The sequence below is a fragment of the Boeremia exigua genome (genome assembly GCF_020726555.1).
Source record: "Boeremia exigua strain MPI-SDFR-AT-0100 chromosome Unknown C7974scaffold_5, whole genome shotgun sequence".
NCBI lineage: Eukaryota > Fungi > Ascomycota > Dothideomycetes > Pleosporales > Didymellaceae > Boeremia > Boeremia exigua.
The window spans coordinates 516,560-527,120 of NW_025763522.1; the positions used below are offsets into that span (position 1 = coordinate 516,560).

A 10,561-nucleotide genomic window follows, 5' to 3' on the forward strand; every position below is an offset into this window, starting at 1 on the left:
TGCCGTACGAGTATCCAGTGTTTGCACCACTAGTCCACGAGCTCCACGATATCACCAAACTCTTGAAACAACCAGGGCTGGAGGTCTTCGAAGCCATCTGGGACTTGCTTAGTGTCCATAGTCTTCGGTTGAACGGGCTGTGCTGGGGTCCTGGAGGCGACAAGAGTCTTGTTTGTAGATATTGGAATGTCTAGAAGAGAGGCTAGGCCGCTGTATACGTTTTCTTGGTTACTGTCCGCCTTCAAAACTGGGACAGGTCGGGGAGGCCTTATTGTGCTCGGCTGTGGCCCTCGGACTTGCTTGTCCTGCGGAAGTGAGGGTGCCAGCTTGAAGTGTATGGTCTGCTCAGGACTGCTTGTTGCCTCAACAAAAGGAGCCTGGATCCTCAGCGGCTTCGCTTGGCGATCTTCATGGATTGATGCTCGAAAAAGATGTTCTGGCAGGTCGGAGTTCGAGTTTTCAGTAGCGGCAAAGTCGAAGTCCACAGGGAAGTCCACATCGGCGTATTCCTCTCTCCTATTGATAGCATCATGTGTCTCATCCTGCATGCCCGAGGTCTTTGTGACATTTGTTCGTTGCAAATCTTGAGAATCTGCGAGACCGACAATTGCCTCGCTGAACATTGAGTCATCATCTCCAAACGTTTCTGAGCCGCGCGAAGTGACAGGCGCTTTATCAGAGAAATGCAGCGAGGTTTCTGAATTAGGAAGGTTACGTCGATCGAGGGCAGGAGAGGGCGTGGTAGCAAACTCGTCAAATTCGAGATCGCCGTATTCGCTCGAAGTCTTTGGCCGCCCGGGGATTGGCTGTGTGAGGAAAGACAACTGATACTCTCCGCCTTCACCATAGTGAAATTCGGGTTTCCTATGCATAACTGAGTGAAGTGATGATGGAATAGACTTCTTCTGCACACGCTGATGGAGATTGTGCAAGTCACGATAATCATGCGGCCCGCTGGCGCCGTACTCCTTCTTCCGCTTTTTCTCTTGTTGAGTCAAGTCGAGCTCTTCGATTGCGGCTGAGTTCTTTCGTTTTGAGGCTGTAAGTTGCAGTTTAGTCTGGAACTTATTGCACTCCTGCACAGAGCTGTCAGACGGTCGCTGCTCGTGGTGATCGTTTGTTAAGCGCTTGGACCCAGCTTTCTTGGGCGGTCTGTCCATGCCATGTTTACAACAATAGTGCTTGCAGGTTCCCTTGTCTTTGCATTTGTGATTACATGACCACCTGCCGTTGGGAAGCTGAACAGGTGTGGGATCTTCATCGTTCTCTGTAGAAATGATGGCAGATGCTGCGCGGCCTTTCACCTGTGCTGCTTTTTGCTTTGAGTTGTCGGTGCGAGCTGAAGCGTTTGTTGCCTCCGCGAAGTTATCGATGTGTTCAAAAAAGAGAGCTCCATCTGTAGCTCCGACCAAGGCGTCATCATCGATGTCAGCGTCGCCGAAATCGTCACTAGCAGATGATCTCTTTCGTTGAACTGGAGTATTTTCGAGGCGGCGCCTGGAGATATTCGGTTTTTGAGTCGACGCAGACTCCGCCGCCTTAGTGACTTGAGGTGGAAACAGCGAAGGTGCAAGCCTTGGTGCGATAGTCGCATCTCGCATGCTTCCCGCTAAGAGATAATCAGTAGGATTTTGGAAGTAGAAAGTCCACATACCAATGCCTTCGCACATGAGATAGCAGTTAATGCTCTGTTCTACACTGGTCAAAAGCGCTGGAAAGACCAGACTCTGCCCTGCACTGAGCTTCGAGCCACTGTATTGTTAGCATAGCAAGCACTTGGCGGTCAGAAAAACCCACTTGATCCTTGCGAAATGGATCTTGCGCCCATCTGATGTTTCTGCCAGCATGCAAACGTAGATCAGCTTGTTACCGAATTTGACTGGGGCCTTCTCATTGATGAAGCCAATGTCTGCCTTGACTTGAACCTTGACACCCTCAGTCGTCTTCGAAACCTATTCCATCAATTAGTCATGCTGTGAAAGCCTACGTTAGCAGTACTCACAGACGAAGACTGGAGATGGAGAGATACTCGAAGCTTCGGGAAAGACTTCAGGTCGTCCAGAACCTTGAGCCCAAAGGGTGGATTTCTGCCAGCGACTGTGTCAATGCGTCGCGCATCTGTAGCTTCCAGGTCCTCAATACCTCGGATACCAGCATTCACAAATTTCCGAACAGTAACAGCACCTACATTAGGGATTTGAACCATCTGTAAGGGGCTGTCGTCCCAAGCTTTAGAACCCAAACAACGCTCCAGCATCAATGCACTGTGGATGCTGACAGAGTCTCCTAGAACAAGCTGACAGTCTATGACGCATCTGACTAAGCTGTTGATTGACTTGAATATCACCGCCACCTCTTGCGAAAATTGTTGTTTGTGCTTGCTTGCGTCGCCATCCCAGCAGATTTCTGCGTGACCGAGGACTGACTGGATGATAAGTGAAACCTTTTGAGCTGGCAGATCGAGATTAACGGGGATTGGAAATCGAATAGAAGGCGACCTGTTTAGTATCTTGTAGATGCTTTTCTCACCCTGACGAAAACGAATCTTTGAGAACTCGGCAGCTTGAGCGACAGCTGAAAGCTGTACGACTCACTTAGCTGACAATTCTAGCTGGCATACTTTGGGACTTACAATCTCAGATAGAGTTGCCTTGGGTTGTAGGCCCATGATCACTCTCATTGTTTCGAAACGTATGTAGTAGCGTGCCATAGCGTGGCCAAATTCGGTGCATCGGAGATGATCTTCGCCAATGGCTAGATTGTACTCCTTCAAGATAGCAATATCGCGAACACAGATGTCGTCCACTTGTTCCTGTATCTCCTGGCCACTGCGTGATCCTTCGAGTTTGTAGTAGACTGGATTTTGTCGCAGTCGAACGTAAAGAAATGTCCCGGTCAGCCATTTTCTCGCTGAATCGAGGTCTCGAATGGTTCCGAGTCCGATTTCCGCATTCACATGCTCAATGAGATTAAGATGCAATTTGCTCTCTAAGATCTCTTGACCTGTCACCAGGGTCTCATAGCGCCGAACCTTTGTTTGTCGTGTCATGATCACTGCGACGGCACTGTTGTCGAATTGTGGCCGGCCAGCTCGACCAAGCATCTGCATCATGTCGAGGTCCGAATACTCTTGTAGCCCCTCTTGTGACCACGACACCGTGTTCTTGATGATGACAAGGTGGCACGGCAGATTCACCCCGACCGCCAGTGTTGATGTGCAGCAGATGACACTGATGTCGCCTTGCAGGAATCCTTTCTCGACCTTGATGCGGTCGTCCTGGTCAACACCTGCGTGATGGAAAGCGACACCGGCATCAACGAGATCGCGTAGATCTTTATCCTTGATTTGGAGAGCTTGCGACGGAGTATCCCAAAGCCGATCGGGTCCGCTTCTCGTGACCCACCAATTCTTTATAAGCCTTGCTGTGGCGGCGCAAGACTTTCGCGTCGCGCAGAAAATCATCATAGGCTTCCGCTCCGAATACTTTGAGATGATCTCTGGGAGTCTTGCATCAAGCTGTTTTTCAAAGGCCCAGTCGTTGTTGCTATTGCAGACGTAGCCGCAAACATGTTTTCTCAGCTTGACTGGGCGAAACTCCTCTCCGAACCTTTCATTCGGCGCAGGGACGTCAGACTCAAGCGAGTTCCTGCCTAACCAGGTCGCGACATCATGGAAATTTGGGACGGTCGCCGACAGTGCGACGAAACGAACGTCGGTGCTAATGGACTTCATCCGGGATACCACGGCTTCAAGAACAGCGCCGCGGTCATCGTTAAGTATGTGAACTTCATCAATGAGAAATAGCTTGATGAGTCTCATGAGTCGCTCGTGGTCTTTCCATTTCCTGGTCATGCTGTCCCACTTCTCAGGTGTTGTTATGATGATGTTGGCACTTTGAACATTGCGAAGGTCTGAACCGTCGCTGTCACCAGTGAGTTCGGCACATTTCAGACCGATCTGAGTGAACTTATTGTCCCAGTCTCGTTGTCGCTCAGAGCATAGGGCTTTGGTGGGGGCTTGATAAACAATTTTGTATTGACCAGTTGAGTTTGTCGCCACAGCCCTGCAGACAGCAAGTTCTAAGATTGCGGTTTTCCCGCTGCCTGTAGGTGATGACAGAACGAAGTTGTGATTCGATCTGAAGACTTGGTCGAAACATTTGGACTGGACGGCGTTAAACGTTGGGAAAGGAAACACTATTCGGAGGCGATCCGGCAGAGCGGAGACCGGTACAAGAGGAATGCCTTGTACAGTAGGAAGTGCGTGTGATGGCTTGATCAAGTTTGGATTGGATTCCACTTTGACGACTTGCTGAAACGGGCGGCCAACGTCCCGTCGTGGCGCTCTAAGGAACGCGTCATCCTTTTGATGATACTTAGTCCCCTCTCTGCGACCGGTGAATGCCTCAAGTGGTAGATCCTCGAAGGGCTCAAGCTCCAGTGGTTGCCGGAAAGCACTGGTCTTGTAATGTTCAGCTCGCCTTCGACCAGCGTTCAGGGTAGGGCTTGACGAAGCACCCAAAGACACGTCAGAAGTTGGCTCCAGAGGCTGGTAAGCGTCATATGCAAATTGACCTGTGAAGTTTAGAGTCAACAGTGTTTGCAATCCTGGGTACAACTTACTTAGTGATCTGCGAACAGTATTGCCACGACAGGCTTGCTGATCTGGGTCATATTAGAGAGTGCCCTCTTAGCTCAGAACAAACAGTACCTCTTTTATCGGGCGTCTTTTCGCATATATGTTGGTTTTGCGATTCTGGTCGTACCTTCTCGACCATCTCGCCACTGTAGGACCTGGGCATAGGGACCATGGACAGCCGCGCTTGACCTCGGATTGTTCGGTGCTGCCGATCTTGGTATGATTGATGAAGCATCTGATCATCTACAGGACGTCAAATCAGTGTAATCGGAAACTGCTGAATGCATACCGAAAGGTTGGAGACATTCAAGTTGTCCATGACTTTCGTCTTCTACCGCATCAGACATAGGATGATCATAGTGGGTGGCACGATAACGCTCTCTTGGCGCAAATGATCCTGATACATGCGTGAATTGTGGCTGAGATACGATGTACCGCGGTCCTACAGACTGTTGCTGGTGAAGTCTTTGTGTGGAGTGATAGTCTTCACCCATGGCGAGTGACCAATGATCGTTTCAAACCCGATGCCAGGCCACTACTAGCAACGGGACGAGATGAGCTCAATCAACAAAGTAGATGGGAGCTGCGGTAGATTGCGGGAACGATGTGAGTGTGCGGGGTCGAGACGGGAGGTGAAGCTGTGGAAAAGGAAGCCACGACCGCGCGCGCTCTACGCAAGTACCTAGGTATCTGCCCCGATAGAGCGCATCACATGCACACGCGTCTGATTCGCGTGACCATGATTAAAGATACGGAACTTGTTTGGTCTCGCATTCTTAAAGTGGCGATTGACCCGCATGCACCAATGGTCCGTACAAAACTGCCCGTCACCATGAATCGAGGCGTATGCGGCATCAAGACACGTCCGACCATCCATGTGGGAAAACGAGATCAACAGTCGTATCTGATCGAAGCGTATGCGTCTAAACGGAGTATTAAGTCGTATTTCTGCGGCTTGTTGGCTGCAATAGGAGGTAAGATCCTATTGCACTGCCAGATGACTAGTTAGACGTGCTTGGGTGCAGTATCTCACTGTGCGCTGGCGTGGTAGAGAGCATGGCCGGCCAGTTCCCTCATAGGTTTTCGACCTGCAGTCGCACCTTAAGGGACGGGTTTAGATCGGCTAAAAAGAAATACTGATGGCGACTGGCATAAGTCGGGCTCCATAACAGCCTCTAGGGAGCGCTCATCAGTTCATTCGCCACCGAATATCTAGATGTTGCCAAACCCGAAGTTACCACGAGCATTGGTAGGACTTTGATTGGCATCAGCTCAATCGTTTCCTCTCCACAGACGGTGTTGCCGATCTCGAAGTGCTATTGCCTCGTGCTCTTGCACCATCTTTCTCGTGCTCGATAGACGGAGGCCTGCGATCAACGGTCGTTTTCTCAAAGCTGGCAATCTTGACTTGCCCTGTACCTGGCTCAGGCTTTGTATACAAATACGTAGCGAATAGAACGACCAACGTGCCGACGAAGAACTGAGCAGGTATCAGTACTGATGAGTGTTTCAAGAAACTGGTGACTTACCGATCCAGTAACTTTGAAATCGAATAACGCGACGCTCACGGCGCAGCTGATGATGATGGAGATGCTAGTAGCAAAGTTCTTGGCAATGTTGTCTGCGTAGTTGATGACAAGCGCAACGATGACACCACCCATGGCCTGAAAAGTGATGGCTGCCCAGACGACCCAGTTGTACCCTACGAAGAACCCAGTTCTCGCGATGATCTCGCCATCTTTCCAGATAACCCCTAAGAACAGTGCCGGAAATAACGACCAGAACGATAGCTGACAGTTGCGCACCCAGAGCGATGTGTTCTTGCTTGTAGACTCTTTGAGTATCTTTTCAAACGAAACGCCAGCAATTCCCGAGAGTGCACATGCCACCAGGACCGCAGTCAAACCAACAGAGCTGTTCATCTCTGGAATGACCATGCCTCGATCTTCTTTTATGCCCTCATATGAACCAGATCGCCTCATGAAGTGTGCCGTAGCTTGGCTCCCAAGATCCCGTAGCTCTTCGAGCGATCGTGGCCAGACTTTAGAATCGGGATCGCGCAACGACTCCATCGTAGCAGGCTCAGAAGTATACTCTGGCAGTTGTACAATGGATACACCGATGACCAAAACAAGCAGAGACAACCACCTGCGAGGCGACAAGCTTCGGCCCAGCATAAGGACACTGAACATGGCCGTGGTCAAGATTTTTAACTGATATGTGACCTGGAACGTGGCTGCATCCAGATTGCTGACTGCTACATATTGCAGCGTATTTTGCAATGTATAAAGAAGCGCCGGTATTGCAAGCTTCCAGCTTTCGTTCGTGAACATGGCGGTCGTTAGGGCTTGGAAAAGAGTTGCGACGGTCGTGTTCGAGGGCAGAGTCTTTGACATGTCATAAAGAGCCTTGGCACTTTTGTCAGCGCATGCCATACAAATTAAGAGTCTATGGAAGAAGCATACCATCGTCAAGCTTACACCTAGCTTCAAGACTTCGTTGAGGAATACACTCGTACTCGTGTGATATCTCTGACCTCCAACGACGGGCATGACGCGCGAATAGTGCATTATCTAGTCGCACGTCAGTCGTCTTCCGTACCCTCGCATCCACGTCTATGCCGTGCGGTGTTGTCATCACTGAAGGCCGGTCAAGAGAGGTGTGATGCACATCGAATCGCGTTGACTGTGTGCCGAGGCACAAGGGTTGTCATACCAAAATGAGAGCCGAATTCTGAAACGTGAGCTACTCACACATCAGCATTCATTCCTGACATGTTGCGTTGTAGTACATACCGTGATGAGGGACAAATGCTTCATTGATAGGCCGGCCAGTGACCCAGACGATGATCTGCCGCCCATGATGCACCGGGTGTCAGACAGCAAAGGGTCTGTAATGCACGCGCGAAGCTCTCAAATTGTTGCAGGGTAGGAGTAAGGGCACGAGAAAGGAGTGCACGAGGTTAGATGCTGTGCTCGGAGCAGGGTATCCGCCTTGTCCGCCTAGCTGACGGCTCCTGTGCGTTAACCCCAGAAAAGCCCGATGCGCCAGTGGGGCGGCAGCCAGCGGTGACGCAGGGGAACAGCTTAGCGGCGATCAAGGGCATAGCCTATGCCCTGCGCAACAACCCACTCAGGTAATTCCTGAGCATCAATTTGTCTTGCTGAAGGGCTCAGCTCATGCCGCTGTAGAATACTCAGGCACAAGCTTCTGATATATAGCAATGATACTTCGACCATCTCTTCATTGGCACAATCGGATAATCTTTGTGCTTAATTTGCACATTCAAGGTCAGAGTTGAGTACACGGAAACTTCGAATCGTGTATTAGTCATACAAGGCTGAATCCTACAGACCAGAATGGAGATCAAACCGATGTCTCACGGTTTGTGAGCGTGCATAGGCACGTCACCATGAAGCTCGCTAGGCGGTGCCCCAGGCATCTCCTGAACATGAGCATATTTCACTGTCGACCCCAGTTCGGGCATTGCCGGGCTGTACGGAACCTCTGCCGGGCTGTACGGAACCTCAGCCGCATCTGGCGCTGCGTAAGGGGCCTTCTTCCTGCGCGAAGCCTTTCTCGCGAAGAACAATGCTGCTGCGATCAATGCCAGCCCTACGACGACGCCAACGACAATCCCTCCTATTGCTCCCCCACTTAGACCGTTTGATTTTGTACTAGTGCTGCCTGTATCTAGTGGTGCTGCGGATGCGGAAGTTGTCGAAGGCGTGGGCGTTGTTACTGATGATGACGATGACGTTGCAGGCGAACTTGAACTGATCACGCTCGACGAGACTTGACCCAGAACTTGTTCCAACAAGACAACCCCAGAGTTGGAATTACAGCAGCCCCGTGTATCACCACAGCACCATCGGGAGCTGGTTGCAGTGCCATCGCAAGGTGTGATTTTGGCAGTGAGCTTGACCGAGTCAGCATATCCACCATAGGCATGACTTGAAGACTGTACGTACCTCTAACGAAGCCGTCGGACAAACGTTCAGGCATTTCCCAGCACTGTCTGACTGCCCATTTTCTGTACAGTAGTCGATAAACTAACTCAACGTCAGCTGATGTTGTTGGTCGCCCACTGGATGGTGTAGGAGTACCCAGGTCGTCACCGGTTGTCCCTCGTTCGTCGTTAGTCGGTTCTGACACACCCCATTTGGCAGACATTCGTCGCGCGTGAATCCTAGCGATACGTTGCCCCATGGCTCATTATCACGATTCGTCGCGCAACAAATGGTCGTTGGTCCATCAGAGGCTGCGCATGGCTGGTAGATATTCCACTCCGGAACGTCTGGAAGTAAAGTGCCATTGCCAAAGCGACACTTGCCTTGGGCTGCAACAAGAGTAACAAGTGAGCCGATCGAAAGGTATTGATGTAGACGCATCGTGTAAGTGACAGACAGCCCCGAAGGAGCGACAGGAGTGTTGGAAACGGGGATCTAGCGAGAGAAAAGGAGCCAGAACTCAGGTGTTATGCCGCTGCACAATGTTGGAGCCTGACTTGGGGGCCGAAACTCACAGTACACAAAAGCCAGGCCGCCCGCACCTTATTGGTTGAAACGCACAACGTAAGGTTTAGCCGCCAGGGATCTCGATGTGCGTCAGACGGCATGAGCCGTGAGCGTAGCGATTCGATGAAGGCGATTGCAAACACCGTAAAAACTCGTTGCTTTCGCCTTAAGCTAGCAGGGGTGGGGGTGTACGGGCCCTCGGAGTAGACTCTAATGGACTTTGACAACTCAGGTAAGCTTCACTAGGCTTATACTAGAAAGCTTTTAACTTGGGACATCTCCTAAGACTTATCACTCGCTACTCGTTCACTCATGCGAGCCTCACAGATACGGTCATACAAGAGCAACGAAAGACAAGCCCCTTGAGCAGTAAGTACGATTGTGGTTACTCATCTAAAGTCTACTAAGGCATCGCTGGAGACCTATGCCGTTTCATGCGCTATCCTCTTCATCATCTCGTGGAAGATGCCCTGCCTCGTCCTTTCAAATTTTTCGAAAGCCATGTTGACAAAGCCAACGGGGATCTGATCATCGCCGTTGGTCAACTTGCCCCATGTCTCATCCACGAACTCCGCCAACGGTAGGCCGATACTGGCGCCATTCTTGATGTCCGGCTGGTTCTTCTCATCGTGTAATTCTGTCTGAACTGCTGGCGGAAAGATCTCTATGACTTTGATGTTACCGGGCCCGGCCTTCAGCTGTTCGCGAAGAACCAGGATCATATGATGGAGTGCAGCTTTAGAGGCGCAGTAGTTACCACACCTGGTCATGGGAATGAGCGCCAGGCCAGAGGTAGTGTAGATGAGACTCGTCTCGTTATCCTTCTTCTGCAGGAAGGGGACGAAAGCCATCGTCAGATGCATATATGAGAGGTAGTTTGTGCGGAACTCGAGCTCAAGAAGGTTCAGATCGACGGTTTCGGGCTTGGAGAAGTCGAAACCGCGTTGAATACCGGAGTTCAGGAAGATTGAGTCCAGGTCAGGGTGCTCCGTGGTGACGTCCTGGACGAATTTGGGGATCTTCTCGAGCTCTGTAATGTCAAAAGCCTTGGTCGAGACCTTGTCTTTGCCGTACTTGTTGGCAAACTCGTCAAGCTTCTCCTGTCTTCGTCCAACGATAACAACGGACTTGCCGTCCTGTACGATCTTCTCGGCCAGGGCCCAGCCAATGCCAGACGTGGCACCAAGAACGAGGACTTTGTGGTATTTGAGAGACATGGTTTGTATGCTTTGATTGTGATGGATGCTAGAAGTAAAGAGAAGGCGTGGTATATATGTACTTTGGTCAAGTATAGAGTATACCTATGGTACCCTACAAGGAACGCAGCTAGCGTCGGCCTTAGCGGTGTTTGTGGGAGAATTATGTCCAGAACCTCGCTCTTTCGCTCTTTCGCTCTTTCGCTCTT

The 10,561-nt window shown here is 50.8% G+C and overlaps 3 protein-coding genes across 3 annotated transcripts; all 3 read right to left on the reverse strand.

The window, feature by feature from the left end:
* Positions 1-29: 29 nt before the first annotated feature.
* C7974DRAFT_309726 (nucleotide-sugar transporter-domain-containing protein) lies at positions 30-7,500 on the reverse strand (the record flags this gene model as incomplete). The annotated part of the gene is made up of 13 exons (XM_046138234.1): positions 30-1,602; positions 1,651-1,752; positions 1,777-1,952; positions 2,003-2,581; positions 2,633-4,575; positions 4,703-4,882; positions 4,929-5,081; positions 5,360-5,459; positions 5,931-6,119; positions 6,169-7,047; positions 7,105-7,212; positions 7,355-7,384; positions 7,435-7,500. 13 exons carry the CDS (start codon positions 7,498-7,500, stop codon positions 30-32), a joined length of 6,078 nt encoding a protein of 2,025 aa, XP_045997814.1.
* A 282-nt stretch (positions 7,501-7,782) lies between these two features.
* Positions 7,783-9,388, reverse strand: C7974DRAFT_163792 (uncharacterized protein). Its single transcript, XM_046136014.1, has 3 exons — positions 8,746-9,388; positions 8,611-8,691; positions 7,783-8,558 (listed from the first exon to the last, which is right to left on the reverse strand). Exons 1-3 carry the CDS (start codon positions 9,028-9,030, stop codon positions 8,019-8,021), a joined length of 906 nt encoding a protein of 301 aa, XP_045997815.1. The 5' UTR covers positions 9,031-9,388; the 3' UTR covers positions 7,783-8,018.
* A 190-nt stretch (positions 9,389-9,578) lies between these two features.
* On the reverse strand, positions 9,579-10,373 carry C7974DRAFT_433208 (short-chain dehydrogenase/ reductase-like protein; the record flags this gene model as incomplete). Its single annotated transcript, XM_046144906.1, has 1 exon — positions 9,579-10,373. The coding sequence occupies one exon, from the start codon at positions 10,371-10,373 to the stop codon at positions 9,579-9,581; it is 795 nt and encodes a 264-aa protein (XP_045997816.1).
* Between the last annotated feature and the right edge of the window lie 188 nt (positions 10,374-10,561).

Coding starts and splice junctions, on each gene's coding strand:
- C7974DRAFT_163792 (XM_046136014.1), bottom strand. CDS start 9,030: ATGCGTCTACATCAATACCTTTCGATCGGCTCACTTGTTACTCTTGTT. Junction 8,692..8,745: donor GACAACCGGTGACGACCTGG/GTACTCCTACAC, acceptor ACGTTGAGTTAG/TTTATCGACTACTGTACAGA. Junction 8,559..8,610: donor GTCCGACGGCTTCGTTAGAG/GTACGTACAGTC, acceptor GACTCGGTCAAG/CTCACTGCCAAAATCACACC.